Source organism: Saimiri boliviensis, chromosome 2, assembly GCF_048565385.1.
Source record: "Saimiri boliviensis isolate mSaiBol1 chromosome 2, mSaiBol1.pri, whole genome shotgun sequence".
NCBI classification, from domain to species: Eukaryota; Metazoa; Chordata; class Mammalia; order Primates; family Cebidae; genus Saimiri; species Saimiri boliviensis.
This window is the reverse complement of record NC_133450.1, coordinates 168,308,482-168,333,544: the sequence shown is the minus strand read 5'-3', so window position 1 is coordinate 168,333,544 and position 25,063 is coordinate 168,308,482. Positions and strand designations below refer to the sequence as shown.

General features: G+C 38.4%; 1 protein-coding gene across 2 annotated transcripts in view; it reads right to left on the bottom strand.

The window, feature by feature from the left end:
• Positions 1 to 23,899, bottom strand: part of LOC101046111 (histone PARylation factor 1) — a 45,240-nt gene extending 21,341 nt beyond the window's left edge. The window contains exons 1-6 of one of the 2 annotated variants that reach the window (XM_003928149.4): positions 23,650 to 23,899; positions 19,755 to 19,914; positions 17,458 to 17,647; positions 16,279 to 16,377; positions 11,827 to 11,977; positions 1,635 to 1,722 (exon numbers count right to left, since the gene is read on the bottom strand). In XM_003928149.4, the coding sequence (XP_003928198.1) occupies positions 1,635 to 1,722; positions 11,827 to 11,977; positions 16,279 to 16,377; positions 17,458 to 17,647; positions 19,755 to 19,914; positions 23,650 to 23,697 (736 nt within the window). In that variant the 5' untranslated portion in view covers positions 23,698 to 23,899. The remainder of the gene's footprint in view (positions 1 to 1,634; positions 1,723 to 11,826; positions 11,978 to 16,278; positions 16,378 to 17,457; positions 17,648 to 19,754; positions 19,915 to 23,649) is intronic. The other variant, XM_010338739.3, reaches the window with a different exon arrangement.
• Between the last annotated feature and the right edge of the window lie 1,164 nt (positions 23,900 to 25,063).

Sequence of the window (25,063 nt, the reverse complement as noted above, 5' to 3'; positions counted from 1 at the left end):
GGCTTCAAAGAGGAGATACAGGACAGATCAGCCTATCCAAGAGAAAATATGGGCTACATTTTTTTCTAGTATCCACATGAAAAAAGAAACAGGTGGGGCAGGAGGAAGAGGAACTTAAAAAAAAAAAAATTTAAAACAGGTGAAATTAAGATTTTATTTAACCCATATATCCAAAATAGTATTATGTCAACATATAATCAATATAGGAAACATTTAAACCTGTTTTAATTTGCACACAAAATTATACAAAATTACAGGCCAGGTGCAGTGGTTCACACCTTTAATCCCAACACTTTGGGAAGCCAAGGTGGGTGGATCACTTGAGCCCAGGAGTTCAAGACCAGCATGGGCAACAGGGTGAGACCCTGTCTCTAAGATGGGGGGCTGGGGAGTGGGGGTGGGGGTGGCGCAGAACACCAATTAGTCAAGCATGGTGGTGCACACGTGTAGTCCCAACTACTCAGGAGGCCGACACAGAATTATTGTGCCATGGTGCTCTATCCTGGGTGACAAAGTGAGACCATGTCACCAAAAAAAAAAAAAAAAAGTAGAAAATAAATAATAAAAGTTACAAATTTTGTTCCTCAGTAGCAGCAGCCACATGTGAGGTACTCAGTGGCCACCACACTGGACAGCTCAGCCACAGTCATCTTCCCTATAGCACTCCTCTAAGTGGCAGGGCTATAGCAAGAACAGGTCCATATGAATAGCTGCCATCTAAGACCTCTCTATCTGCTGGTTGGAGACACTGCACAGTAAAATTTGAGAAGAACTGCTTTAGAGAACTGCACATGTCCAGGTCAGAACCCCAGAGACTAGCAACTACGTACCAAGGCTACTTAGTTCTGTTCTGAAAAACAGATGGTCAAATATGTGTGTTGGGCAGGAATATGTGGTTCCTTGAGAAGATGCTAAGTTTGATTTCTCTTTAAGTTTTATCCCCCAGAACAGGATGATCAATAAAGGAGCATCAACTGGGCTGTTCACAATAAGGGAATGGAGACGAGAGGAAGAGTTGAGAAGTGATTTTAATTCTCAGTGTTCAAGAGAGCAATAACTAGATTATGTGCAGTGGTCCATTTTGAAAGTGTTTTTATACTTATAGATCAAGTAGTTCAGGATCTTGGGCTTCTGAAAGCGAAATCATTTTACATGCAGATGAAAAAATGTTCACAAAGAACCATAAAACAACACTATTTCAATAATTACTATTTTGCAAGTTGGCTGTAACGTCAAAGGTTCGGAAATAGTTCCAAAAAAAGTAGGCAATAGGCTAAAATTCTCTAAATTCTTAAAATAACTACCAAATTTTGAGCACTGAGGCAAGTATTTTGCTAAGTATCTTAATACTTGTTTACACCCCAAATTCCCCTATGAAGTGAGTATCATTAATTTCATTTTACAGATGAAGAAGACAAGGTTTCATTGAGTTAAATAATTTGTTCAAGGCCACACAGCTACAAACTCAGTTTTGGTTTAGTAACGACTGACTCTAAAACCTAAGCTTACTCTTCATTACTCAGGTCTAGTGACTGTCTCACAAAAGTTATATGGACATACCTACTTCCCAATATAAGCAAAACCTTCTTCCATATGCGTAACATATGCATGTGTTTACATATGAAATACATTACCATCTGTTTCAGGGAGCTCTCTGTACCCAACATCATTTTTATCTACTGGAACAACCAAGCCTGCACCATGAAAGGTCTTTGTCACAACCTACATTAAAGAAAAGAATAAAATGTAATCATGGTAAATAGACATCAAAAACAAAAACAAAAAAAACCCAAAATACATAAACCTTCAACATTTCTACCAAAATGTAACATTCAATGATATTTTATTTCAGTAAATTTGGACTCCAGGGTAAAAATTTAGCACTATTTTTTTTTCTTGAAAATTAGCTAAAAGTTAAACACTTGAAGTAATCACAGAACAGTGAAATAATTGGCTGTTCTTAACTGTGCCAGTCACTTTGAAGTCTGCATCTTGATATGTTAAGGAAGAACCCAATATATCCTAGAATGCAAGCCAAAATACCAGTTTCCTCTAAGGTCAAAGTACCTTCTTGGTAGAAAGCACAGAAAAACCTGGGTATAAAAGAAAGACAGTAAGAGACAGTTTTTGTCAGCAAGAAGATATGGTAGGACAGAACTCCTTTCATCGATCCTGCCAAATTCAGACCCCTCCTATTTTTACCTGGAATATTTAGGCTTGTTTGCAAACTTCCCAAAAGTAGGGCAGTTTCTAGGTTTGTGATGTCTTTTTTGGAGGCAAATCACATAACCAGTGAACTTTCATCAAGTGGTAGTCTTCAAAGACAAAAGCAGGCCCAACCACAACCATCACCATAACCCTTCCAGTTTACGTTCTTCCTTTATTTCATGTCAGTGGCATTATTTTTAGGTCTTTCCTTAACAAAACGTGTGCAAATCTTCCACTTCTTTGTGCAATTCAGTGAAAAGTTTCCAAGGTAGAGGAAGGACACAACCCCAAAACCAAACTCCAGTTTTAAAGGTTTCTCACCCAAGTCTCTGTATCTTAATGCCTTTCCCTCTAAAATCTCCCTATTCTCCCAGTCTCCTGCTTCTTTCATTATCCTTTATTAAGGATAACGCCAGAAACGGTAGATTATTCAAAGGAAGTTATTAGACAACTGCTTACCACTAGGGAAAAAAAAGAAGTCATTGTTTTCTATCTTAATATTTATATCAAGGTAATCTGCAGCTGGATTTCAGAATTAAAAATAAAATCATAAAACTACTAGAAGATAAATTTAAAAAAAATGATTGTGATGGAGACAAAAAAGTTGACTATATAAAAATAAAACTCTAGTGAAATCAAGAACACAAGACAAATTAACTGATAAAATATATGTGCAAAATGTAATAGTAAATAAACATTAATGTCTTTAAACTATAAGGAAGTCTAACAAAGGAAAAGACTAACATCCAAACTAGAACACATGTAAGAAAAAGACTAATTCTAACCCTGCTAGAAAAATGGGAGAGTTCAGGCAGTTAAAAAAAAATATATATATATAATGGCCAACAGAAAAGTGAAAAATATTTAATGTCCCTTATAGTTAAAGAAATGCCAATTAAAACAATGCAGAATTTTACAGCATAGAAAGAACTAAAAGGACTAAAGAAAACCCCATAAAATTAGAAACAAGAAACACACACACACTCTCTCCCTCTCTCTCTCTCTCTACTTTGGACCTGGCAATACTATGTCTAGGAATTTTTTCTAAAAAAAAAAAAAAAACAACAACCCAGATAAGCATGCAAATAAAGGTATAAGAGGATTATCTATGGCAGGGTTGTCTGTATTTGTGAAAAATCTTAAGCAACCCAAACTTTCAACATAAGCACAGTATTCTGCAGCTACTCAAAATTATGAGGAAGATCTTAAATTGGCAATATGAAATGACAAACATATATTCCTAAGTGTAAAAAGCAGGACATAAAGCAGTGACAATGAAGAAAAAGACAGCAGTGCTATAGTTGTCAACTCAGGCTGAACAACATACAGTAAGAACTATGGCAGATGTTCAGATTTTTCAGATGATTACCTGTATGAATTGTCCACAAAGAGGTATCAATTAAGAAGTCATCAGAATCATAACATGATGACGAATAAGATTACAAATTTAGGAAAACTGTATAGCAGTGAATAACATCCTGAAGCATCGGATCACAGGTGGATGGAGTGACACACTATCATTTTATGTATAATTTAACCAATGTTCCATATGAATAAATCTAGGTAGGAAAAGGTGAAGTAGCAGAGAGTCAATTAGTAAGAAGATAGGATGGAAACTATGCTAATAGGAAAAATATAAAGTTGGGTTTTACATGTGTCATTTAAGATTTTGAAAAACAAACAAAACCTCTATAACCCTCAATTTACTTATCTATACGACAGGATGACAATTCCAACTTGGCAGATTTGTTGTAGGGAGTCAAATGATTTAAGAACTCTGCATTTCAAAGTATACTAAGTTACTGTCAGTACAAAAACACTGATTTCTAGTGTGCTGTACAGTGCTCTATCATACTAGAGTGGATATATCCTTACACTCACACACAAGGACAAAGCCAGTAACTCACATATACTAGTGGAACTAAATTCTTTAGCAGAAAAAGATGAATTAAATGAAGATCTCAGAAAAGCTATAAAATAACAACCTTACAATAAAAGAAAAGGGTTTGAAAGTATACTTACCAACAGGGGAGGATTAAAAACATGATCTTGTAAGGTTTTTTTTTTTTTTGTCTTTGTTTTTACCAGCTGTTTTTGTACGAAGAACAAATACTAAAATGAAACTTCATGGTGGGGGGATCTAGGACAAAAATATCTATGAAATTTAAACGTCAATCATATCTTATTTATGAGGAAGAATTAAGAAAGTCTTCTCTGAAGTAAATCATAGCTTGTGGTAGAAAAATAAAACAAGACCGATTAAATAACTTGCTAACAGCTATTATGTCTACTGATGCTCAAACTGTAGTCAAAACAAATTAGGATTGCTGGCAAGATGGCCGAATAGGAACGGCTCTGGTGGGCAGCTACCAGCAAGGTCAACACAGAAGGCAAGTGACTCCTGCATTTTCAGCTGAGTGGCACCTGGATCATCAGTGAGACAGAAACCTTCACTCTGCTGCTGGAAAGGGGGCTGAAGCCAGGGGGCCAAGTGCTCTGGCTCGGTGAGTTCCATCCCCACAGAGACCAACAAGCTAAGATCCACTGGCTTGAAATTCTCACGGCCAGCACAGTGGTCTGAGCACAACCTGGGACGTGCAAGCTTGGCTGGGGGAGGAGGGTCTGCCATTGCTGAGGCTCGAGTAGGCAGTTTTAACCTCACAGTGTAAACAAAGTCACTGGGAAGTTCAAACTGGGAGGAGCCACCCCAGCTCAGCAAGGCAGCTGCAGGCAGATTGTCTCACTAGATTCCCTCCTCGCTGGGTGGGGCATCTCTGAAAAAAGGCAGTAGCCCATCAGGGACTTATAAATAAAACCCCCACCTTCCTGGGACAGAGTACCTGGGAAAAGAGGTGGTTGTGGGCACAGCTTCAGCAGACTTAAATGACCATGCCTTGCAGTTCTGAGGAGAGCAGCGGATCTCCCAGCATAGTGTTCGAGCTCTGATAAGGGACAGACTGCCTCCTCAAGTGGATCCCTGATCCGTGTATCCTGACTGGGAGACACCTCCCAGTAGGGGCCGACACCTCATACGGGAGCTCTGGCTGGCATCAGGTGGGTACCTGTATGGGATGAAGGTACCAGAGGAAGGAACAGGCAGCAATCTTTGCTCTTCTACACCTTCTATCAGTGATAACCAGGTAAACAGGGTCTGGAATGGATCCCCAGCAAACTCCAGCAGACCTGCAGCAAAGGGGCCTGACTGAAAGGAAAACTAACAGATAGAAAGGAATAGTTTCAAAACCAACAAAAAGGATGCTCACTCAGAGACTGCATCTAAAGGTCACCAACTTCAGCAAACAAAGGTAGATAAATTCACGAAGATGGGGAGAAACCAGCGCAAAAAGGCTGATAATTCCAAAAACCAGAATGCCTCTTCTCCAACGGACCACAACTCCTTGCCAGCAAGGGAACAAAACTGGATGGAGAATGAGTTTGACAAATTGAAATAAGCAGGCTTCAGAAGGTGGGTAATAACAAACTCCTCCAAGCTAAAGGAGCATGTTCTAACCTAATGCAAGGAAGCTAAGAACTTTGAACAAAGATTAGACGAATTGCTAACTAGAATAACCAGTTTAAAGAAAATAACCTGATGGAGCTAAAAAATACAGCATGAGAACTTCATGAAGCATAAAGAAATTTCAACAGCTGAGTGGATCAAGTGGAAGAAAAGATATCAGAGACTGAAGATCAACTCAGTGAAATAAAGCAACAAGACAAGATTAGGGAAAAAACAATGAAAAGAAATGAACAAAACCTCCAAGAAATATGGGACTCCATGAAAAGACCAAATCTATGTTTGATAGGTGTACCTGAAAGTGACAGGGAGAATGAAACCAAGTTGGAAAACACTCTTCAGAATATTATCCAGGAGAACTTCCCCAACCTAGCAAAGCAGGCCAACATTCAAATTCAGGAAATACAGAGAACGCCACAAAGATACTAAGATACTCCTTGAGAAGAGCAATCCCAAGGTACATAATCGTTAGAGTCACTAAGGTTGAAATTTAAAAAAAAAAAAAAAAAAAAAAAAAAAAAAAAAAAGCTAAAGGCAGCCAGAAAGGTTGGGTTATCCACAAAGGGAAGCCCATCAGACTCACAGCGGATCTCTCAGCAGAAATCCTACAAGCCAGAAGAGGATGGGGGCCGATATTCAACATTCTTAAAGAAAAGAATTTTCAGCCCAGAATTTCATATCCAGCAAAAATAAGCTTCATAATTGAAGGAGAAATAAAATCCTTTACGAACAAGCAACTGCTGAGAGATTTTGACACCACCAGGCCTGCCTTACAAGAGCTTCTAAAGGAAGAACTAAACATGGAAAGAAACAACCAGTACCAGACACTGCAAAAACATACCAATCTGTAATGACCATCAATGCTATGAAAAAACTGCATCAACTAATGGGCAAAATAACCAGCTAGCATCATAATGACGGGATCAAATTCACACATAACAATATTAACCTTAAATGTAATCAGGCTAAATGTCCCAATTAAAAGACATAGACTGGCAAATTGGATAGAGTCAAAACCCATCAGTGTACTGTATTCAGGACACACATCTCAGATGCAAAGACACACACAGGCTCAAGATAAAGGAAGATTTACCTTAAGATTTACCAAGGAAAGTGGAAAGCAAAGAAAAGGCAGGGGTTGCAATCCTAGCCTCCAATAAAACAGATTTTAAACCAACAAAGATTAAAAGAGACAAAGAAGGGCATTACATAATGGTAAAGAGATCAATGCAACAAGAAAGCTAACTATCCTGAATATATATGCACCCAATATAGGAGCCCCAGATTCATAAAGCAAGTTCTTAGAAACCTACAAATAGAGTTAGACTCCCACACAATCCACGCAATAATAGGGGGAGATTAACACCCCACTGTCAGTTTTAGACAGATCAACAATACAGAAAATTAATCAAGGATATTCAGGACTTGAACTCAGATCTGTACCAAGCAGACCTAGTACACATCTACAGAACTCTCCACCCCAAATCAGCAGAATATATATTCTTCTCAGCACCACACAGCACTTACTCTAAAATAGACCATATCATTGGAAGTAAAACACTTCTCAGCAAACGCAAAAGAACAGAAATCGTAACAAACTCTCTCAGATCACTGTGCAATCAAATTAGAACTTGGGATTAAGAAACCCACTAAAAATCACACAGCTACATGAAAACTGAACATCCTGCTCCTGAATGACTACTGGATGAATAACAAAATGAAGGCAGAATAAAGATGTTCTTTGAAACCTCTGAGAATGAAGACACAATGTACCAGAATCACTGGGATACATTTAAAGCACTAAATGCCCCAAGAGAAAGCAGGAAAGATCTAAAATTGACACTCTAATGTCACAATTAAAAGAACTAGAGGAGCAAGAGCAAACAAAATCAAAAGCTAGCAGAAGACAAGAAATAACTAAGATCAAATCAGAACTGAAGGAGATAGAGACATGAAAAACCCTTAAAAAAAAAAAAAAGAATCCAAGAGGTTTTTTGAAAAGATCAACAAAATAGACCACTAGCCAGACTAATAAAGAAAAGAGAGAAGAATCAAATAGATGCAATAAAAAAATGATAAAAGGGGTATCACCACCGATCCTATAGAAATACAAACTACCATCAGAGAATACTTTAAACAACTATCTGCAAATAAACCAGAAAATCTAGAAGAAATGGATACATTCCTGGACACTTACACCCTCCTAAGACTAAATTAGGAAGAAGTTGAATCCCTGAATAGACCAATAACAAGTTCTGAAATTGAGGCAGTAATACCAACCAAAAAAAGCCCAGGACCAGACAGGTTCACAGCCAGATTCTACCATAGGTACAAAGAGGAGCTGCTACCATTCCTTCTGAAACTATTCCAAACAACAGAAAAAGAGGAAATCTGCCCTAACTCATTTTATGAAACCAACATCATCCTGATCTCAAAACCTGGCAGAGACACAACTAAAAAAGAAAATTTCAGGTCAATATCCCTGATTAACATTGATGCAAAAATTCTTAATAAATACCAGAAAACTGAATTCTGCAGCACATCAAAAAGCTTATCCATGATGATCAAGTTGGCTTCATCCCTGGGATACAAGGCTGGTTCAACATACGCAAATAAACATAATCTATCACATAAATAGAACCAATGACAAAAACCACATGATTATCTCAATATATGCAGAGAAATTCTTTGACAAAATTCCAAAGCCCTTCATGCTAAAAACTCTCAATAAACTAGGCACTGATGGAACATCTCTCAAAATAGTAAGAGTCATTTAAGACAAAACTACAGCCAATATCATACTCAATGGGCAAAAGCTGGAAGCATTCCCTTTGAAAACAGTCACAAGACAAGGATGCCCTCTCTCACCACTCCTATTCAACACAGTATTGGAAGTTCTGGGCAGGGCATCAGGCATGAGAAAGAAATAAAGTGTCTTCAATTAGGAAAAGAGAAGGTCAAATTATCTCTATTTACAGATGACATGATTTTATATTTAGAAGACTCTATCGTCTCAGCCCAAAATCTCCTTATGCTGATAAGCAACTTCAGCAAAGTCTCAGGATACAAAATCAATGTGCAAAAATCACAAGCATTCCTACACACCAATAATAGAGAGCCAAATCATGAGTGAACTTCCATTCACAATGGCTACAAAGAGAATAAAATACCTAGAAATACAATTTACAAGGGATGTGAAGGACCTCTTAAGATGAACTATAAACAATTGCTCAAGGAAATAAGAGAGGACACAAACAAATGGCAAAACATTCCATGCTCACAATCAGGAAGAATCAACATTGTGAAAATGGCCATACTGCCCAAAGTAATTTATAGATTCAATGCTATCCCCATCAAACTACCATAGACTTTCTCCACAAAACTGGAAAAAATTAAGTTTCATAAGGAACCAAAAAAGAGCCTGCATAGCCGAGATAATCCTAAGCAAAAAGAACAAAGCTGGAGGCATCACACTACCTGACTTCAAACTATACCAAAATGCTACAGTAATCAAAACAGCATGGTACGAATACCAAAACAGACATACAGACCAACAAAACAGAACAGAGGCCTCAGAAATAATGACACACATCTACAATCATCTGATCTTTGACAAACTTGACAAAAACAAGCAATGGGGAAAAAATTCTCTATTTAATAAATGGTGTTGGGAAAACTGGCTAGCCATATGCAGAAAGCTGAAACTGGATTCCTTCCTTACACCTTAGACAAAAATTAGCTCAAGATGGATAAAAGATTTAAATATAAGACCTAAAACAACAAAAACCCTAGAAGAAAACCTAGGCATTACCATTCAGGACATAGGCATGGGCAAAGACTTCATGACTAAAACATCAAAAGCAACGGGAACAAAAACCAAAATAGACAAATGGGATGTAATTAAACTAAAAAGCTTCTGCACAGCAAAAGAAACTATCAGAGTGAACATGCAACCAACAGAATGGGAGAAAATTTTTGCAATCTATCCATCTGAAAGGGCTAATATTCAGAATCTACAAAGAACTTAAACAAATCTACAAGAAAAAAACAATCCCATCAAAAAGTGGGCAAAGGATATGAACAGACACGTCTCAAAAGACATTTATGCAGCCAACAGACATGAAAAAAAGCTCATCATTGCTCATTAGAAAAATGCAAATCAAAACCACAATGAGATACCATCTCATGCCAGTTAGAATGGCAATCATTAAAAAGTCAAGAGACAACAAATGCTGGAGAGGATGTGGAGAGATAGGAACACTTTTACACTGTTGGTGGGAGTGTAAATTAGCTCAACCACTGTGGAAGACAGTGTGGCAATTCCTCAGGGATCTAGGACCAGAAATACTATTCGACCCAGCAATCCCATTACTGGGTAATATGCCCAAAGAAGTATAAATCATTCTATTATAAAGACACATGCACATATGTTTATTGGAGGCACTGTTCACAATAGCAAAGACAGAACCAACTCACCAACCCAAATGCCCATCAATAATAGACTGCATTAAAAAAATGTGGCACATATACACCATGGAATACTATGCAGCCATAAAAAGGATGAGTTAATGTACTTTGCAGAGACATGGATGAAGCTGGAAACCATCATTCTCAGCAAACTAACACAGGAACTGAAAACCAAACACCACATGTTCTCACTCATTAGTGGGAGTTAACAATGAGAACACATGGACATAGGGAGGGGAACATCACACACTGAGGCCTGTTAGGGGGTAGGGGGCTGAAAGAGGGATAGCATTAGGAGAAATATCTAATGTAGATGGTCGGGTGATGGATGCAGCAAACCCCTACGGCACATGTATACCTATGTAACCAACCTGCACGTTCTGCACATGAACCCCAGAACTTAAATTAAAAAAAAAAAAACAAAAAACTTACTCATCAACCAAATACTACCTGTACCCCAATAACCTATGGGAACAAAATTAAAAAGATAAAAATAAAAATTAAATAACACAACATAAAATGAATACAAAAACTTAAAAAAAAAAAAAAACGAAAAAAAATTAGGAATATATTAACCAGACTACAAATGCTACCCTTCTCTCCTGGTCACAAGGTGGACAAGCTTCCTATGATAACCAGAAAGGTAAACGGCAATATAAAATCTTCATATTTAAAATGCCATGTTATAATGAGTTTCATTAAAATGTATGTTTTAAGAAACTTTCCAGTCTATAGGACTAAAGAAAAAGTACCTAGAACTTATCAGAATATCACCCTTGTAGCTGAATCAAGATCAGAGTAGAAACTTCAGTAGGATTTTAATACCTAAGTACACTAAGGCATTTCATGACCAGTGCTATTTTATTAAAAAGAAGTTCTCCCTTTAGCTTTGAACATTCAGATGAACCAGCAAGGTACTTCATTACCAGTGCTAGTTTATTAAGGAATAGCAAATTCTCCCTTTAGCTTAGAACATTCAGATGAACCAGCAAGGGCCGACAAACAGTGAGAAGCTGGAGGAGACTAGGGAACACTCATTCCAGTGACAAATGTTTTTCCCCAGAGGCCCTAAGAACAAACTCCTTCAGAATTCTCATTTATTCCAAAGCAGAAATCTTCCAGCTTGTCATTAACTTACCCTGAAATCTACAGCTGAAAAACCAAAAGAATCCAACACTACGAAGTATTTTCTCCTTTACAAAATACTCCCCTCACACTGCAGACATCAGGAGAGATGCAAAAGGAAATGATGGGATTAATAAGGAAAAAGAAGGAAGCACTGCTTATGTACATGTTTACTGGAGAAAAAGTATGTATGTAAATTTCATTATGTACAAAGCAGCTTTCAGATAACTTTATGAAGTTACTCACTGACAAAACAAGATTAGAAAAATGGTAAATACTAGCATGAGTTATTCAACCACAGCAGTGATATCACTAGTTATGCAATTCAACCAGTGTATCAAGCCAAAGGAGCCATCCCGTTTCAATGTCATCCTCCTAGCTCCCCGGAGGGACTGCATCTGGCTCTTAAAGACAGGGCTAGAGAAGAGAAGGGTAGAGATGGGAAGGAATCAAGAGGAGAAAAACATCTGCTAAACAGTGAAACAGAGGCCATCAGATTGAAGTCATACTTTTTTCTCTCTCTGTTTCATCTTCACGGTTCTCTGTTCCAGTGAGTACCCCAGTTCTCTGGCTGTTTCTGTGAGTTTTTCATCTATGTTTTTTAAGAGATTGGTTTTCTTTTTATCCGTTACTTCTTTAAGTTTTTTCATCAAAAATAATCTGAAAAAGAAGTAAAAGTCCTCATTATATTGCAGGCCATTGTACTAAGTACAAAGACCTGTGGAAGTTGAGCCAAGTTAAAAATGTCAAATTCCATGCAAGAATAAGTCCACAGAGTAATTACCAACACTTCTCTCGAAATCCCTAACAGTTTTCTTCAAATAAGAGAAAAGCAGTATTAATAAAAACTGCCAGTCACAGAAAGAGAAAATATGGTTCAAATTTATATTAGCACTCTAATGTCTACAATAAAGATTTAAAAGATATTTGCAAAACTGGGATTAGTCAAGTTTTAAGTTTTATGACTTTCACACACGTAGTGCTCCCTCACCTAAAACATTCTTCTTCCCACTCTTTCTAGTAAGCTCTTAGGCATCCATCAAAGCCCACATAAAAAATCCTCTTTTACCTCCACCACTATTGAAGGCACTTGGTAGTTGCCTCCCTATACATATCACATTATTATGACTATCTCTAAGATTTTGTCTCTGTCTAAACCTAATCTAACACTTTGCTATATGATGCTTAAAGATAAGGTGCAATGTACAACTGAAGCCATAGCCATGAACACGAACATTTTGTGTTTTGACTTTAAATCCATTAAAATGTGTTGAATGCAAACAAATTTATACCCAAGCATGTTATATGGCATCATGCAATGGCCCTTTGGAAATAGTGGCTAAGTTATTAGATGTAAAAGTTGAAACTTACATATCAAATTCACCCCATTACATAACATTAGAAAAAAAAAAAGCTATTGAGCTCACAGTGGTATTACAAGTTTCTCAATCTAATTTTGGTTCGAAACCTTGAATTTTATCACTCGCAAAAAATATAGCCAGTCAGTTGTTTTCTTTGGTTCATTTGAGAAAATTTCTGCCAGTATCTAGATCCAAATAACCAGAGTTTGTCATTGAGTCACTCTTTCTAAAACTGGGAAAAAGTTCATCTCAAAACCCAACCACACAAGTGCTTTTTCCCTTCAGACCACAGTACTTCAGTATGTGAGATGCTTTCCATGTATTTCCTATTTCATCACAGAATGTTAAAGATATATACTCAATGGCAGACATCTAATACATGTATACTCCATCACTGCCATATTTTTCAGGGACAGGGTCTTGCCATGTTGCTCAGGATAAACTTGAACTCCTGGGCTCGAGCAATGCCCCCACCTCAACATCCTGAGTAGCCACCATGCCTGGCTCCATCACAAACATTCTTAAACACATTTGCATGTTACTGCTGTGAATAATCCAATGACTGCTGCTAATTCTGGCGGCACTATCTTGATTCCTGCCAAGGTGGCAACAGTATTATCCACTATTACCTTTGTGCCATTGGTGCAAAAACAACATTTTAAATCACAAATAGTTTTGACCCTAAGAGTATCTGACCCAAGGTCAAAACTATTTGCCCCAGTTATTTTAGGGAAGAAAAAAAGGTAGAAGGGAAAAAAAAAATCATTCCTAACTTTGCTGTTCAAGGACATTTAAAAATTGAGTATGTTTATTTCCATATGCACGAGACAGTATGAAATAGAATCATTCTACACTATTGTTATTTGCTCACTTCATAACAAATTCAACAAATCAATACCAAGGTATTATAGCATATAGTTTATATTTACCTAATCTTCTCTATTGCTGTATATGTTATTGCCGTTTTTTCACTGAATAAACTATCTGTAATAAACACACATATTTCTGTACCCGTCCAAAATATGTTTGATGAAGAGCTAGAAGTGGAATTGCAAACTTAAGGGTATAAATGTCTACTTCACACAGTACCTGGTAATGTAATCTATTAAGAAATCTTAGACTATGGTTGTTTAAACATTTTTCAAACTGCTTTCTACAAAGGTTTTACCAATTAACACATCAGTAAGGGTTCTTATACCCTAACCATCATTGGTTATTACCATTCTTTAACCTTTAAAAATCTTTTGCTGCCTTAATTTGTATTTCTTTAATTACTATTAAATCTTGCAGAAACAATTCTTTCTCTGGGCCTAACATTTGGTGATCAGAGGTCTACCTTGAAAGACCTTACTCCTTCTGCCATAAAAATAAATTTTAAAATATATAAAGAAATTAAGTGTTCTGATTAGCTGATTTAAGGATGTGGTACCCAAAAAAACTAAAACCACTGTAATACTTTAGAAGTACTAACATTGTTATATCTCAAGTAATTTTTTATCTGTGTTTGATAAATTATTGGAGGTAGTTCCTCAAATACTCACTTGATGATAATTACCTAAATTACATTGTCACCATGTATTTTTTTTTTCCTTTCACTGTGTTCTCCAATTAGTTTAAAAAAAAAAAAGGTACCAGAAGAGTCTTAGGTTATGTTAGATGACCACTATTATGTTATCTTTCTTTTAAAAAAAGATTTCTATTAAGACAAACATGACTAATAATACAAATAAAAAATCAGGTTTGTTTTTTAAAAAGAGACAGTCTTACTATGTTGCCCAGCCTGAATAAATTAGATGTTTTTACATGCCAAGGTATTTGTAGAATATTTATGAAGCATCTACTTGGATCAGATACTGTGCACAAAACAAAGTCTCCACCCTCATGGAACTTACATGCTAGTGCAAATATTTATTTGCCCAGCCTGAATAAATTAGATGTTTTACATGCCAAGGTATTTGTAGAATATTTATGAAGCATCTACTTGGATCAGACACTGTGCACAAAACAAAGTCTCCACCCTCATGGAACTTACATGCTAGTGCAACAGACAGACAATACGCAAGTAAGTAACAACAGTTCTAATAAAGATGGCACCAATTTAAATTGAATGATAAATCCAAAGAGTATAAAAGAACTTACAAATTACAAATACCAAGCTATGTTTTATAGGAAACTGAAAGGTATTAGAAAAGAAAGAACATTTTTGGATATCTACAATGTAGCTGCCCTGCAGATACACCAGTCTGCATGCGGCACAGTCTAGTGGTTGTACTAGGTTGATTTTGTTTGAACTTGCTTTACTGCAAATTTGTATTATCAAATCACAGTGAACAAAAGCCCTTGAAAAAGACAATACTAAAAGAGGCCAAACAAAACAATCTACTTGTGTCTGAAGTGAAGTTTGCTTTCTTCATTACAATGCAAACTACACAGCCACTGACAAATGAAATGGCTTCAAATCACATCTATGGCTGATAGAGCACAGACTGGCTCACTCAGCTCTATTCCAATCCCTTCCTGATCAAAGTTTACTGTATTTCCCATACTACTCTTTAGCTTAGGCTCCACATGGGACCTAGCTTCTTCCAAGCAGCTGCAATACTTTGAAATCTCAGAGACAGAAAAGATACCAGGTGGAGGCTGGGCTTCCACGATCTCCATCAGTGAGCACAGCTATAGAGGCATCTGCTTTTGCAGCAGCTGTAGCCGAGATCCTAGCACCTGGTTCTTAGCTTCATTGGGGCTACGAGGCAAAGGGTAGGGCATCCATTTACCTGGCACAGGTTACACTAAAGATAATATGGTTCTAGAGCCACCCACTGTGGCAGCCGTTCTCGGATTTCCCAGCTTCCTGATGGTGGCAGAGACATAAAATCCATCATGAGCCGCACAACTGTCATTCCTGGAAGCTCAACCTGCTCTAAGGGAGCCCTTACAAGGATTTTATAAGCATCTATTTTTCACTTTATTAAACCTTTCTATTTCAACTAAACACAAGTAATGAACTCTTAACAAGTGTTTAAAATCAGATATCTAAAAAAACTTTTGATTTTGCCATGAAACATTTGAGGTCAAGTGTTATTTTCATTAAGTAAAATAGTTACTTAAGAGGTGTTATTTTTTGAATACTGACAAAATAACAGTATAATAAGACTACCTGTAAAAGTCATGAAAATTATCTCTAATATCTCTAGAAATCTACAATTATGGGCTTGCCTCAAACCTGTTTTTTTTTTTGGAGATGGGAGTCTCACTTTATCGCTCGGGCTGGAGGTGCAGTGGCACAATCTCTGCTCACTGCAACCTCCACCTCCCGTTCAAGTGATTCTCCCGCCTTAGCTTCCTGAGTAGCTGGGATTACAGGTGTTTGCCACCATGCCCCCAGCTAATTTTTGTATTTTTAGTAGAGATGAGGTTTTCCCATGTTGGCCAGGCTGGTCTCAAACTCCTGAACTTAGCAATCCACCCACCTTGGCCTCCCCAAACTGCTGGAATTACAGGTGTGAGCCACTGTGCCCAGCCCCCTCACACCCCCACTGTAATGGACTAACATAGTATAAAAACTGTAAACAAACATAAGAGAAATTAAAATATTCTTACTTGACTGCAGCAAATACATTATCTCCATTTGGAACAATTATACAATTTTTCTTTGCTTCATTTATACCAACATATACAGGAAGTTCATCAGGAGAATCCCTGTTTAAGCAAAAGACATTAAAAATTTAGCTGCCCATAATTTATATTATCAGGCAAGTGGGATTTTAGGTCTACAGACAATAATTTAGACCTTTTTTTTTCCTTTAAGGTCTCGTTTATAAGGTTTTTTTTTTTTTTTTTTAATTGAAACATATTTGTCAGTTTTAAGCTTCAAGTTTCCTAGGAATATCTATGACAAATCTTATATTATGGAACCTAAAACTAAGATTCTTAAAACCTAGTTGCTTTTATACTCAAATACAAAAAAAGAAAAAACAAGAGAAAAGATTGTAAAACATTAGAGGTGAAAAGATCATATTCACATATATAACCAAATCATTCTAAAACTGAGGAAACAAATACTGAGAGGTTCAATTACTCAGCCAAGGTCCTAGTAAATTAGGTATAATTCAATTCTTAGCCCCATGTACATTCTATCGCACTACAGTACTTCTTCCTGGGCACGTTGCTTCTATTACCTTACATTTAACCTTCACTTTAAAGGACAGCATCTCTACTGGCAAAAGTGGACAAGGTATTTTCCTCCTGGAGTTCATTTCTTAACCTTCTAAGTATCTTGCATGCATTCACTTAATTCTCATAATATTACTATCAGGTACCTACAATTATTATCCCTATTGCTACAAGACAAGAAACTGAGTCACAGAAATTAACAGTCACTAATGATACACGGTCACACAGAAAATAAACAAGACGACCGATATGACTCCAGAGACCACTCTTAGCTCCTAGTTGCCACTCTGGCACCTGGAAGCACACGGCTTATTAAGCACAAGTCATAACAGCTGCTCTAAATTATTTTTACTGGGCCAAAAGAGCTCTTTTGAACCCAAAAGGAGAAAAAAAAGTTTACAAGGCAAGGAAAAACTAGCGAGATTAAATTTAAAGAGTTTACCCATCCTAGGGAAGATTAAAATGGTAAGAGCAAGAACAGATGGCTCATATATCCACCAACAGGGGAAAATAGACCTTTCACCTTGGGTGAAGCTAGTGAATCACTATTTATCCCCATTAGCAGGACAGCAGCTATAGTTTAGAGGTGAAGAAAAGATCCTTTACCTGAAATACCCCATGTGGTACTGAGTTTTATTATCTCCAATAATAATGGTCTGGAATTCAGGAGGATCATAGTAAAACCTCCAATGAAGGTTAAAATTCGGGCCTGTTGATTTTTTCTTTGTTTTATGTTTTCCAGCAAGGATATCATAAGGACCAACTAACTGAAGTCCAAGACTTGCAGAAAGTGAATCTATAAAGAAAAAACATTTAGTCAAGACTTTCTGGAGACAGATAGGAAATAATGCTTTTACTTAGTAAACTATTTCTAAGCAGTCTATTTGGCCAACCCTAACCCTAGATGATTCCATCTTCCTTCTCTATTCACAGATCACAGACAGGGAATGTTAATAAACCACAAAGACATGAAGTCTGTGCAAATATACAATGTATAACTTCAAATGGATCCTTGCTGTTTCTAAGAAAGAGAGCACTCCAGGCAGGACCCAGTTTTATAAGGAGGCAAAAATGAAGGAAGCAAAAAAATTCCTGGAAGAATAACATGAATAGAAGGATGGAGATAGTTTGACAAGAAAAATTGTTCAGCTCAAACAGAGCTTAAGAGAACATACACTAATTTATAAAACAACAAGAAAACTAAATCCATCCATCCCATTAGCCAAAAATAACACAGTTAATAGTCTAGTATACAGTAACAAATTTCCATACTCTCCACCCCCATGAACAGATACAAATATGTAACAAACTGGGACAGGTTGTTTTGTAATCTGCCTTTGTCCTCCATCCCGATGTCACACTTAAATTTTCTGAATATTTTTTCATGCTATTCAATGTTATTTTACATGATTTTTTAACAGGGCATGATACTGCATTATCAAGAGGTAATCATCTATTCTCTTACTGATGGAGATTTACTATTTCTTTTTTTTGTTCTAAAAATGTTTCAGTGAACATCTTTGCTAATGTTTGTACACGGATGTGACTATTTTTAAAGAAACTACTACAGTTCTTTTCTGGCAAAATTCAGAATATGTATCAATATACTTTTCCATCAATAGTGTATGACACTGCTTACTAGTTAAAAAATTTAAACAATACAAAAGGGTATATAGTGCAAAGTAATGATCATAGCCCATTAACAGTTTCTTTTTCCTTTCAGAGACAAAGCCAGCACATAGAAAAGCACACAGGGATGTTTGTGCTCCCCCGCCCCCTTTTAAAAAAATACTAATGGTAGCATATTCTATATACACTCTTTTTCACTTAACATATTTGAGGCGTGATACTTTATTATTTCCTAAAAATATGCTTCATTCTTTTAAAACGACGAAGATCTATTGAATAGTTGTGTCACTGGTAGGTATTTAAGCCATTTCCCATTTTTTGTTTAAGTAAATATCCTCCAACATAATTCTTAGTTTATCTAATCCGTAAGACAAGTTCTCAGAAGCAGAACCGTTAACTCAAACTCCTGCAAGATATGAAAGTGCTAACTTTCCTTCACATTCCCCCAGAAAGTGATGAATTTGCCTTTGCCAATAAACTAGGTGACAGTGGCATTACTATAGCATTAATCTATATTTACTATATTTTCTTACTAGAAATATCTTGGAAAAATATTCCTTTTCTATGAACTGTTTATATCCTTGGTTATGTTTTTTAAAAAATTTATATATATATATATATATTTTTTTTCTTTTTTTGAGACAGGGTTTTGCTGTTGCCCAGGCTGGAGTGTAGTGGTGTGATCTCAGCTCACTGCAGCCTCTGCCTCCGCAGTTCAACCGATGATCTTGCCTCAGCCTCCCGAGTAGCTGGGACTACAGGGGTACACCACCACACCCAGCTAAGTTTCTTATTTTTAGTAGAGATAGGGTTTCACTGTGTTGCCCAGGCTGTCTCAAACTCCCAAGCCCAAATGATCTGTCTGCCAAGTGGTGGGAGATCCCAACCTTCCAAAGTGCTGGGATTAAAGGTGTGAGCCACCATGCCTGGCCAATTAATATATTCTCTAGAGACAGGGTCTTGCTCCGTCACTGAGGCTGGAGTGATCATAGCTCACTGCAACCTCAAACTACTGGGCTCAAGGACGGATCCTCCCGTTTCAGTCTCCCAAGTAGCTAGGACTATAGGAACAGGCAACCATGCCTAGCTTTTTTTCCCTTTTTTCCCAATTTGTTTTGTAGTAAAGAGGTCTTGCTATGTTAACGCTGGTCTCAAACTCCTGAACTCAGGCAATCCTCCTGCCTCAGCTGGGATTACAGAGTGTAAGCCACTATACCCAGCCTGTTTCCTATTACTTTTTCCATATATACAAAAATGATTCTGGAGCAACTCACCAGCTGGCTTTTCAGGATCAAGTTCTTCACAGAACTTCCAGAAGTGATAGAAATCTTCAGGTAAAGAGAGCTTATAATGATTTTCTACTTCTTTTCGAAGGTCACTGGAGACATCAGCTTCACAAAATTTACTTTTCTTCCCATCAACTGTGTTTTCACTCTGAAAATTGGCACATGAAACTTTATTTCTCCAAATTATCTTTAGTAATTTCAGTAACTCTCCTTGCATAACAACATCACTCACTCTTGTTCACACAACTCTATGAGATAGTATATGTGTTTTGCTTAAAACTCTGAATAGTATTTGAGTAAAATCTGGGAATTCCTTTGGGCACAGAAAAAAACAGTTTACATGGTTAAGAGGAATCCACACAGCAAGTCTTTAAATATATTTTTCTAAGATAATGGAAACTACAAAAAACCCAAAAAGGTAAAAAAGGTACTAGCAGGAAGAAAGGAATAAAGAAAGGGTACGTTTTGCCCTCTTTTGGTTAAGTGTGAGTCTTTTAAGCAGATTCATTGATTATACCAGAAAACAGAAGTAACTGGATATAAGCAATGCATCATTTAAAAAGCTATTTCTTCAGCAACATCCAGAGCTGTGTCTGAGCTATTCACTACAATCATTACCGAGCCATAAAAACAGACACCTCCCTTTTGATTTTCCAAATAGAGAGGGAAGGTTAAACATTCTCTTTAACAATGTTAAACATCCACAGTTCCTAACAAAGTTAGCAGAATAGCACTAAACTCTAGGCCAAAAATCCACTTATTTCAGAAAAGACCTTTTAATGCCAGGATTAGGTTACAATACTCATCTCTAGCACCACTGCAATATAGGTTCAGTATGCTAGGTTTTATAATGCCTATTAGATATTTGACAAATTTCTGTAAAGATAATATACATAACTGGAGGTTATATATGTTTAGTTTTCTAAGAAGCAATCTGTTTTTCTTTCTAGGAACCCAGATTCTTTCTTTTTGGATTAAGTTCTTTCCTTTTTATTCTATTTAAGCAGTGGTTCTCAACTGGTGGTGATTTTGCCCCACAGGGGACATTTGGAGCCCTATGTAGTTGTAATGAATTGGAAGAAGGGTACTAGTGGCATTCAGTGGGACAGAGGCCAGGGATGCTCAACATCTTACAATGCACAGGGATAGGCACCCTCAACAAAGACTACTGGCCCAAATGTCAACAGTGCTAAAGTTGAGAAATTCTCAGCTAGATGTTTCTCATATTTATATTGTTCAATTTTCCCAGTAGGCTGAAGTTTATGCTTATGTTAGATATCATTCAACGTCTACAAAGTGGATTGATGAATCAGGTGACACAAAAATGGTCATGATGGCGATGATTCCAAGAGCAAACAAAACAGAACAAATGAAATATCTACTGGTAGAAGAATAGTTATAAGGCTTCCAAACAAGACTATTACACCTAATATTATAGTTGACCCTTCAGCAACAAGGGTTTGAATTTTGTGGACCCACTTATACACGAATCTTTTTTCCCAACCAAATGCAAATTAAAAAAATACAGTATTCTTGGGATGTGAGATCCACTTATACAGAGGGCCAACTTTTTATATACTCAGGTTCCACAGGACCAACTTAGGAACTTGGGTATGCTGCTTGGATTTTGGGATGTGTGGGAGTCCTGGAACCAGTCTTTCATTTGCCGAATGGTTACTGTATAGCTACACAATATGGACCAATCTATATTAAATATTTTAATGAGGAAAAGTTCTTGATTATATCCAGCATGATAGCCTTTCTGTGAAGTTCAAAAACTAAAAAATAAACATTGTTTAGGTATACACTCATAGGAGATAAGCCTATTCTTAAAAGGCAAGGGAAAACAAAATTCAGGATAGCTACACTAAACATGAGTGACAGGTAGAAGGCTTAAAGGCTAGGGGAGGAACACGTGTAGATGTAAAGCCATTGTCTGTTTCAGTTTTGGGGTTGGGCAATGGGTTCACGGGTGTTTGTTATATTAACACAACGTCAAAAACGATCATGATTTGAACAATGGTAACAGTTTATTATGCTAAGGATTATGATGCATCTGATTTAAAAAAGAATTACGTTGAACAAAAAGGCTGTTGAAAAATGAGTATCAAAAGTGAGTATCAATAATAGCAAATAGTAATAGTAAAGATAATATAATAGTAAAAACAAGTAGTAAGAAATAATTACTGAAAACTTGAGCTGTTCCACTGTTCCAAGCACCTTCTGTGGATTAACTCATTTAATCCTCAACTATCTCATGCACTAGATACTATTAACCTCATCTTGCAGCTGAGAAAACTGAGATTACCTTCCCTATGTCCCTAACTAGGAAGGGGAAGAGAAGGGATTTAAACTCAGGTTTAAATCCGGCTCCACAGCAGATTCTTCATCACCTCATTATGTTGCTTCTCCAACTGCAAATACGAACAGTAGGAACATATCAAGCCCTGAGCTATCCTATCTTTTTCTTTTGTAACTGTCTTTGGCCAGAATTTCGAAGTCTGGCTCCAACTTAAGATGTTAGAAAAGGCTTAATCTGCCTTCATGAAAGGCAATTTTGCGTAACATTTAGGTTGCCTGGGTTGACTCTGACTCTACTGATTTCCAACCTTAGGCAAGTTACTTAACCTCTCTGTGCCTTGTTTTCTTATCTGCAAAAAGGGCACACAGTACCTCTACATAGGGTTGTTACACGGAATAAGTTACTATATGTAAAAATACACAGAACAGTCCTAGCACACAATATGCAAATGCTGGTCATTATGGCCATAGTCTCTATAGACTCATCATTTCTGGTATTCTATGTCTCGTTAAGCGCATCACTCCACCAAAGCAGTTCTTCACTGAATCTTCAAAGAGAATGTTTTCAGCTGTGCCTTAACTCACACACTAGTTCAGCATCTCCATATCCCAAACAACTAGAATTTAGGACAGCTGTCCCCTTCAGAGGCTGAACTTTTCCTTTACCCTGGTACTCCTAGAATGCATAACCCAATATGAAGAATGCCTATACCCATAGCCCTCTAAGAGTTAATCAAGCCCTCTAGGAATGTTTCACCTGTCCGATTTATAACACTGTCAGAGTAATTTTTCTAAAAACTTTAGTTATCATAATGGCACTTCTTTCCTGCCTGATTCCCCTTATTGCCACTGCAGTGGTTACAGAACTTCGGAAATCGTAGTAAAGTACGAGAGAATGCACATACTTTCTTCCCCTCCTCTCTCAGCAGCGCTTTTATGATCAGGTCCCTCTTACTTTCCCATTTCCTTGGCTGCAGCCAAGCCGAACGCTCCGCTACGCCCAAATATCTCCTACACTTTTACGTCTCAGAATCTTCTCTGCCTTCAAAACTCATTTTCAAAGAGTTGTCTTAAAAGTCTTCTTTAACACCCCCTGGGACTTACTAAATCCTCCTTCAGTGTTTCCACAGCACTTTCTACACACCAGCGTTATAATCCCAAACAAAAAAGTCACAGTCGAATGCATTTTCGCTTGTGCCCCTCCCCGCCAGGCCGGGGGCTCTACAAGGAGGAGGGAGGCAGGCGGGTTGACCCCGAATCCGCAGCGCCCCACACAATGTCTTGTATGCAATCGGTTCCCACTCAATCTGGCAGGGCGAGCGAATGAACCGTTGGTTTGCTTAATCCGCTTCCCCAGGAAATGGGCCAAGAGCAGGGCCGAAGACGCAGAGGCGCTACTTTCCTGGTCCAACCCCTACAGAGAACGAAAACAGTGACCCTGGGCAGGGTCCCCGCAGCAAACCGCAGCCCCCGCACACACAGCAAGCTTAATAGTCACTGGATGAATGAACGCGCTGCCTCCTGGTGCACTGGCTGTCACCCAAAGCGCCCCGCATACCCCGCACAGCTTTTCCGCCAGTACCTGCGGCCCCTCCCCGCCGGGCCTGCGCTTCCCGCCACCGCGTACCATTCTGCAGCTGCAGCGCCAGCAGAATTCCCGGATCCACGACTGCTTCCGGGCGCCTCCAACTCTTTCCGGGTTCAAAAGCGTCCAATCCGAATCCCAGCACCGCCCGGGAGCGCCAATTTAGAGGAAAGGTTCCGCCCATGGCCCGCCCGCTGAGACCAGGTGCTTGGCGCATTGAGGCCCCGCCTACTCCCGGGCTGGGCGTGGGGAAGGTGCGTCTTCCGTCAGCGTGGTCCGGGAGCTTGGCGCATTGAGCCCCGCCTACTCCCGGGCTGGGCGTGGAGAAGGTGCGTCTTCCGTCAGCGTGGTCCGGGAGCTTGGCGCATTGAGCCCCGCCTACTCCCGGGCTGGGCGTGGGGAAGGTGCGTCTTCCGTCGGCGTGGTCCGGGAGCTTGGCGCATTGAGCCCCGCCTACTCCCGGGCTGGGCGTGGGGAAGGTGCGTCTTCCGTCGGCGTGGTCCGGGAGCTTGGCGCATTGAGCCCCGCCTACTCCCGGGCTGGGCGTGGGGAAGGTGCGTCTTCCGTCAGCGTGGTCCGCATCTAGGCTTTCTGAAGCATCTTCCAGGGTAGCTCCAGAGACCCCCAGACTACTAAATCTGAATCCGCTCGTGTGGTCCAACCTTCCTCTTCAGGTGTCTACTAGAGACAAGGTTGGATGTATGCGGCTGCCCTCAATACAGCCCCTTCCTTGTTTTTTCTTCATTTGTATTTATTTAAAATATTAATCTTTTTCTCCTCCTTCTCCATCTCTCTCCCTCCCCTACTGTACGGTTATTGGCTTACACTAATTCATCCCTGATTATCTCCGAGAAGGAGATAAATGTCTGTATGTATCTCTCTCTGTACCGTAGTCTTCTTGTTACGAGTTGGACTGTTTTTTCTCCACACCCCTGATAGACAAAATGTAGTCCCTGAACCAGCAACCTCAGCGTCGTGAGGGAATTCGTTAAAAACGCCAAATCTCAGGGCCGACCCAGACTTACTGAATCAGTATCTGCATTGCAACAAGATCCCCTGGTAATTCCTATGCACATCATAATTTGGAAGGCACAGCCCTCAACTGATGTCCTTGGGTCTTCTTCACATCCGTTCTAGAAAGGTCTTATTCCTTATTCCTGAGTTGAGTTCTCTATTTCCTGAATTTGTATCTTCCTTTTTCTTGATTATATACCCTCATGTTGTGGAACATATCCTCTAATAGTTCCCTGAGGGAGGTTGCCGCCAGGTCTTTTTTCCCACAGAGTGTGCATGTCTGGAACTGTTTTTATTCTGGCTGATCACAGAATTCTAGGTTGAAAATAACTTTCACTCGGAATATTGGAGGGCTTGTTCCACAATATTTTAGCTTCCAGAATTGTTGAGAAACTCT